Below are 7872 nucleotides of genomic sequence, written 5' to 3' on the forward strand. Positions count from 1 at the left end.
ACAGGAGGAGAGGTGAGATTTAAGGATTGTGTCTGTTCTAATGTTGGTGAGTAGGAGACCTCGCGAAATTGGTCCTCGGTCGGTTGTGGTAGCACGATTGTGGGTTGGGCAAGGGGACGGTTCCGCTTACTCCTTCGGAAGTAAGGAATCGTCCCCGTTTTTCAATAGATGTACTAGTACGCACTACAATTCGAAGGGTTAAAATAAAATACATGTATGTTTCGTCGGAAACGCGTATAAGTGAATATAAATGTGTTTCCATGCGGGGAGAGGAGGGGATTAACCAGAAGGAATGGCTTACTTGTTAGCTGGCTGTCCACGAGATCTTGGGTAGTTTCCGGTGATATGTGACCGAGGAGGTTCGTCGTTCGCGGAGAGCGTCAGAAGGGCAGTCGCAGTGGCGTATGATGATTCCAGTGACGATTTGCCCACAACTTCGCATTCGTATGAAACCGAGAATTGGCGTGATTAGCACGGGTGAGATTTCCGCACTGCCCGCAACAATAGTTTAGATCGCAAACTTCATTGACGTGAATCGGGTAATTTCAAGTTTTGTACTGACGCCCTGCGCTTCCGCGGGACCTTTTTTTTTTTTTTTTTTTTGATAACGGAGGGGAAATGCCTAACGCATACCCCGGGTCTCGGGGGAAAGCCCAGGGTTATGTGGGGCTTGCACCCACTAAAACCCCTCCGAGTATCCTTACCTGGCCTTGCATGAGGGACTCCCAGGAACGCGTGCAGCATACTTCTGGGAGTCCCTCAGGCCAGTCGGCTTATTGCCGACTTCTATTCCCGCCCGGGGATTTTTATGGCGTCGTCTGAAAGACGACGTGACCCCGGGCGGTGCTTGGCACCTTCGACTTTTTTCGGGCGTTGGGAGGACACCACCCCCTGCGCCCGCCTCCCCGGTTGGTGTTGGGGGGCGGGAGTTGGAGATCACGGCCCCCGCCGCGATCACCAGCCCCCCTAGGGGTGCCAGATGTGTGTTTGGCGCCCCTCATTCTTCGGCGCCGCGAGAGGAAGTCTCGCGGCGCACCCCCCGCGCGCGGCGGTGCAGGGCTCCCGGCCCGGTCGCGCATTCGACGCGGCCGGAGGATGATGAGCCACTGCACCCCGCGCGCGCGGAGGGTCATCCTGTTTCCGGCGGCGGATCGACCCTAGGGTCGGCGATCCGCCGCCGCTTCACTGCGCCCCGCGTCCGAGACGCGGAGCCGTCACTGATGATGGTGGCGGCAGAGGTGGAGGGTTCACTGACCCGACACTCCCGCACACCACCCCACCGTCCTCCTCTTCACTCCTCTCATCTATGGGGGAAGGAGGTCGCCGTCGTTCTCGCCCCGTGGGGCGATCCCGGCGACGGGTACGCGCGAGGGGTGACCCGGGGCGCGAGCGATCCGGCTGGAGCCGGCGCCCGCGTTGACCCCCAACGCCACCACCCCTCGCATCTCCTTCCCCTCCGTCAGCCCCGCCACCCGGAGGCGGGGGCGGGAGAAGGCCCCGACCTCCTGGTGCCCTCTCCCTCTGCCTCTCAGCCTCCTCCTTCTGCGACATCACCCGATCGCAGAAGGAGGAGAAGGCCTTCCAAGCACTCTCCCTGCCGACTATCTCCTTCACGACAGCCGGCAGGGAGAGATCCTCCCCTATCTCACGGACCAGGACACCGCTCTCGCCCGCCCAAGCCGGGCAGGTCTCCAGCGTATGCTGCGCGGTGTCCCGGTCCCCGTCGCAGTGGTGACAACAAGTGGTCGGCTCCTTACCTATGCAACACAGGTACTCCCCGAAACATCCGTGTCCGGTGAGCACCTGCGTCGCGTGGAACGATAGTCCGCCCCATCCCCTGCCTACCCATTCCTCAAGGCAGGGGAGGATGGCCTCCACGGTCCGAGCGCCCGTTGTCGGCGGGTCGTTTTCGAGAGTGGAGCGCCACTCTTCGAAGACCCGCCGACGGGCGTTCCTTCTCAGTCGGTCAGTAGTCCTCGGGGTAACGATCCCCCCCCGAAGCCGAATGGCCTTCACCCCGGCGAAGGTTTCCGCCAGGGCGTCGGCCACGTACTCGGCAGGAGGGATCCCCGCGAGGACCATGGCGGCGGCGTACGACATCGTCCTGTAGGCCATACAGATGCGCAAGGCCAGCCGCCGTTGCACGCTGTGCAACTTCTGCTTTATTCGGCGGCTGGCCAGGGCCTTCCCACTCCATACCGGGGCCCCGTAAAGGGCCCCGGACAGGACGGCGTGCATATAAGCCCGCCTGATCGACCCGTTCGGACCGTGGAGGTTGGGCATGAGGCCGAGCAGAGCGTCTGCTCGGCGGCCCAATCGCGGGGCTAGCTCGTCGAAGTGTTCGACGAAGCCCCAGCGACCATCCACGGTGAGGCCCAGATATTTGATCGTTGGCCTCACCGGGACGCGGACATCATTCACCACTATATGTGCCTGAGGGGGCACCCCGCTCTTTCCATCGTGGAAGAAAAGAGCTTCCGATTTAGCGGGGGCCACTCTCAGGCCCAACTCCTTAATGGAGCCGACCACACACGCCACTGCGACGTTTGCCGTACCGACGGCTCTCTCCCAGGTCGTGGCCCCGACCACCACCAACGTGTCGTCCGCGTAACAAACGACGTGGCAGCCGGGGGGTAGGGCCGCGCGGAGAACGTAGTCGTATGCGACGTTCCAGAGTAGGGGTCCCAACACGGACCCCTGTGGAACGCCGCACGATACGTCCCTCCGCTGCTGGAGTCCCGTTTTGTTATGGAACTCCAGCTGCCTGTCCCGGAAATAGTCCTCTATAATAGCGACCAGGTAGGGGGGCAAGAGGTGATGTCCTCTCATCGCCCCCACTACCCGGCCCCATGGGATGCTATTAAAGGCGTTGGCGATGTCAAGGGATACCGCCAACGCCACCTCCCCTCCCGCGGTCATCTGCTCCGTGAGGGCCCTGACTTGCCTGACGGCGTCGATAGTCGATAGACCCTCCCGGAAGCCATACTGACCGCGAGATAGATTGAGACCATCCCGGGACAGGTGCCGGACGATGCGGGCAGCGATGACTCGCTCCAGCAATTTCCCCGTATCGTCCAACAGGCATAACGGTCTATAAGCGGAGGGACTCTCCGCTGGCTTGCCCTCTTTACGGAGAAGGACAAGCCTGGCCCTTTTCCACGGCCTGGGAAATACTACTGTGGGCAAAAAGTATCGATAATTTGTTTGTTTTTCAAAAATTCTTTATTTATTCATCCACATTCGTATCATCCCCCTCAAAGTAGTCCCCCCCGGTTGCAATGCAACTGTGCCAACGCTTTTTCCAATTTTCGAAACATGCCGCATAGTCGTCTGTAGGTATGGCCCGCAGCTCACTCGTCGTTTTTTCTTTTATCTCTTCAATCGTCTCGAAACGGTGTCCACGGAGTGGCCTTTTGAGTTTTGAGAACAGCCAGAAGTCAGATGGTGCTAAGTCAGGCGAATACGGTGGTTGTGGAATGATATGAGTTGAGTTTTTGGCGAAATGGTCACGAACTACGAGTGATGTGTGCGACGGCGCATTATCGTGGTGAAGGAGCCAAGAGTTGTCGGCCCACAATTCTGGTCTTTTTCGGCGCACGGCATCACGCAAACGACGCATAACACCCAAATAGTATTGGCTGTTGACAGTTTGGCCGGTCGGAAGATATTCAAAGTGAACCACACCACGATAGTCGAAGAAAACTGTCAGCATCACCTTGATTTTCGACTTGTTTTGGCGCGATTTTTTTGGTTTCGACTCACCTTTGACACGGTATTCGGCTGATTGGTCGGCAGTTTCCGGATCGTATGCGTAAATCCAACTCTCATCTCCAGTTATGATGTTTTTCATTCGGTTTTGATAGTCGGAAAGCATCGTTTCAGACACATCAACGCGTCGTTGTTTTTCCAAAAAATTGAGCGATTTTGGCACCAATCGCGCTTTCACTTTTCGGAGGCCCAAATGGTCGCTCAAAATGGTTTTGACTGATCCTTCCGATATGCCAACAAGATCAGTAAGGTCTCGGACAGTCAATCGACGATTTTCGAGCACCAAATCTCGGATTTTTTGGACGTGAATCACATCAGTTGATGTGGATGGCCGTCCGGCACGTGGCTCGTCTTGAACGCTCTCTCGGCCCTCTTTAAACATTCTGTGCCATGCAAAAACTCTTGCTTGTGACAAAGCGCCATCACCGTACGCCTTCTGACACATTCTCAACGTTTCGGCTGCAGAAATTCCATTCCGGACACAAAATTTTATCGCACTTCGTTGTTCCATAATTTCAGACATTTCAAAAAACGACAAATCACTTTTTACGTGCTTACAAACAGACGCTTATCTCAAACACTAATGACTATTTTGACGTGTACCTTGGCGCAGCTGTCACTGACAGAATTGCCAACTTCAAAATAAATTCGGTTGTCCCTATCGGAAACCCCGGGAAATTTAAATTTGAAATTATCGATACTTTTTGCCCACAGTAGTATGCCGTCTCTGAGGCAGCTCGTGAAGAGCCGCCTTAGACGGCTGCCCACTATGGTAGCCGCGGCGAGCCAGACCCTTCCGTGTACACCAGAGGGTCCGGGCGCCCGCGGCCTCCCCTTGAGGCGGGCGAAGGCCATCACCATCTCCTCCCGGGTGACGCCCAGCTCCTCCGTCCATTCGGACGGGGGGCCGACCCTCTCCGGTATTTCCCTTTCCCTATTGGGAAAGAGGGCGGCCTCCACATCCTCCAGGAACTGAGGTTTCCGTTATCGGGGGGGCCCACGGACGAAATTGCTTCGTCACAATTTTATAGGGCCTCCCCCACGGATCCCTGTCAAGGGAGGAGACGAGGTCGCGCCAAGCGTCGGCCTTCGTCCTCCTAATGGCCGCTCTAAGGGCGCTCCTAGCTTCACGGAGCGCCTCGGCGGCCACTTCCACCTCCTCGTCGGTGCCCCGTCGTCTGCGGCGGGTGAACCTCCGTCGGGCAGCTACGACGGCCCGTCGTAGCTCAGCTATCTCCTCGGACCACCAGTAGACTGCCCTCCTCGCCACAGGATGGCAGAGGGGCATCGACGCGTCGCACGCGCGCGACATGGCGTCCCCGAGCCATTCGGCCTCCTTCTCCACCGAGCGGGCCTGGTTGGATTCCGGCCACGTGAAGGAGAGGAGGCTCACCTCGAGGGCGCCGGGGTCCAACTTGCGCAGGGCCCATCGACGTTCCTTCTCATGTAGGCGGCGTCTTATCGACACCTCCGTGGGGGTGGACACCAGCTCCATGCGGATCAGACGATGATCCGACAATTCTCCTAAGGAGCTGGCGTCCACGTGCCAACCACGTATCCTGGTGGCAGCCGCGGGGGTCGCCCACGTCAGATCGACAATGGACTCCCCCCGGGCCCCCACGAAGGTACTGGCACGGCCTCTATTCAACAAGACTAGGCCGTGCCTCGCCGCCCACAGCAGGGTGCTGTCGCCCCTGGAGTCGGTGGATGGGGAACCCCACTCTAACGCATGGGCGTTGAAGTCCCCACCCACCAGTACTGGCCTGGGGGAGCGTCGTCTGATGTGCTCCCTCAGAGACTCCAGGGCGTCCTCATATTCCCTCCTCGTTAGTCGAGGAGGGAAGTAGCACCCCGCTACATCGATGGGCCCCCACTCTACCAGAGCGAACCCCTCCGCCGCCGATATTGGAATCATCGGCGGGGTGTCGCGCGCGTGCCGGCTGACCACCGCCACCCGTCCCAGGGAGTCCGGCGCCGCCGATGCGGTGCCCCGAGGGGCGGCCGAGCTCGCGGCATGCGGGGCAATCGACCTTAGCGCAGCACTCTCTCGCCGCGATGCCCCCACACCGGTAGCAGCACCCGGAGCGATCCACGGTGCTTGTGCATTTGGCCTGGACATGGCCAGCTTCCATGCACCGGAAGCATTGAAGGCTCCGGGCCGGCAGCAGAGCCACCCTGCAGCTCGACCACCCCACCTTGACTCGTGAGGCGGCCACTAATTGTTTGGCCGCCTCTACGGGGCACCGCACCCAGCAGGTGCCCAGCCCGTTGGGGGCCCTGCTGACTTCTCCCACCTTAAATTCCGGTGGGAGTCGCTTGCAGGCCCTCGCCAGATCCTGTGCCACCTCGGTGGGGGTGGCCGAATCATCGAGTCCGGTGACCCGGATCTCGGCCGTCTTCGATGGGCGGGACACCCTCACGTCGTCCCTGTTTGCGAAGACGGCCGTCAGCCTCTCGGCCAGCGCGTTCGCCTTGACTCGACTCTCCGGGCCCCGGACCTCCCAAATAAGGGCCCCTGTGATGGCCCTCCTGGGACGGAGATCCTCGATCCCCACGTCCTTGAGGGAGATCGAGGATCTTGCCTTCCGTACTACCTCTTGGTAGGAGGTAGGGTCGGCGCAGGTCACCACTATGGCCGCTGAACTTGGCGGCCTCAATTTCGGGAGGGGAGCCTTCTTGCCGGAGGCTGGAGGCCTCGCGGTGCTCTCCTTCATCGCCGTCCCGCCCTTTTTCCCACCGCTCCCCTTTTTATTGGGAGCGGGGGCCACGGGCGCCACGGCGCTCTTCGCGCTCTTGGGGAGGGGCCGGGGCGGCTCCGCTTCCGCCTTCTTTGCCTTGGCGGCCGCTCTCTTTGCCCCCCTCGAAACGACCAGGTCGCCTCGTTCGCGTCGGTCTCCGTCCCCCCGTCCACAAATGTTTTGGGGACAGCCGGGGGCGGTAGATTCGCCTTAGCGGCGGGGGGAGGCGCGTTGGCTGCGCTCTCTCCCGTCTTAGGAGCGGCCTTGGCGGCCCTCTTCGCCGGTGTGACAGCGGCCAGACCGCTCCGCGGCTTTGTTGACGGCGCCGTCATCGGGGCGACCCCCATCTCCCGCAGGAGACGGGGCAGGAGCCGCACGATGAGCCGCTCGATGCGGCCCTCCTCATCATTGACCCTGTCGGCATTCTCCCTCCTTTTATTTTTCGAAGGGGGTGTCTTGCCGACAGGGGCGGTCCTGTCCGCGACGGCCGCCAGGGGGTTCAGCTGCTTGCTAACCCCCTGCAGAGGAGGCCTGAAATATGGGGATCTCAGGTCCTCCTCCGTGACTGTCACGCGCGGCCTCTCCCCCTCCGCGGGAGCAGTCCTTCCTCTAGTCCTAATTGGACTGCGGTCGCCAGCCAGGCTATCGGGACCCGACCACTCCATGATCGAGTCCCATTCCATCCCTGGCACCCTATCCCTGCCGGACGTGCGGCGGGAGGTGGACCTCCCCCGGCCGTGTTCCAGTACCGCGACCCTGGAGCGGAGGAACACCAACTCTTCATTCAGCCGGCGTCTCTCCTTCGCCCAGGCGGGTCTGGAGCATTCCTCCCTCTGGTCTACGTTCGCGGCCGCTTCCGCGGGACCTCTATTTATACTCAAAAAAGGACGTTGTGCCCTTTGTCTAGGATGAAAAGTTAATTGCAATGTCACGCGAGATTTACGATTTTTATAACGACCTATCGTTGCCAATCTAAAGTACATCGTTAGAGGAGTTTCGAGAAGAAAAGAAGTGATTTACGTTTTTCTTTAAAGAGCCAAGATTGCTCCAGACGGATGACGAATTCTGTTATTCTCGCAGAAAATATGACTAGGTAAACAGATGGTTACCGTGCACAACTAGTTTTGCGTGCAGGGCAATCATTGTCAATCGCGAGTCTGATCTTAGATAACGCTACCGTGGGAAGTTATCCCATGCGTTTTATGATTTTTTAAGCGCGACGTGGCGCCTGTTTCCCTAAGATGAAATTGTTGGTCAGTCTGGGACGACAAAGCTTAGATATTTACTATTGCGTGACTTCGGTGCATTTATAATGTTTTTTGCAATCTTGTCTCTTTTCGGACCTGCATTAAGATTGTTATTCCTT

At 59.0% G+C, this 7872-nt stretch overlaps 1 protein-coding gene across 1 annotated transcript; it reads right to left on the minus strand.

The window, feature by feature from the left end:
- Positions 1 to 1182: 1182 nt before the first annotated feature.
- Positions 1183 to 6482, minus strand: LOC147909673 (uncharacterized). Its single transcript, XM_087406146.1, has 5 exons — positions 5964 to 6482; positions 4835 to 5893; positions 4372 to 4740; positions 3295 to 4321; positions 1183 to 3176 (listed from the first exon to the last, which is right to left on the minus strand). Exons 1-5 carry the CDS (start codon positions 6480 to 6482, stop codon positions 1183 to 1185), a joined length of 4968 nt encoding a protein of 1655 aa, XP_087262272.1.
- Positions 6483 to 7872: the final 1390 nt, after the last annotated feature.

This window comes from Acromyrmex echinatior, chromosome 5 (assembly GCF_024713525.1).
Source record: "Acromyrmex echinatior isolate Ae372 chromosome 5, ASM2471352v2, whole genome shotgun sequence".
Lineage (NCBI taxonomy): Eukaryota > Metazoa > Arthropoda > Insecta > Hymenoptera > Formicidae > Acromyrmex > Acromyrmex echinatior.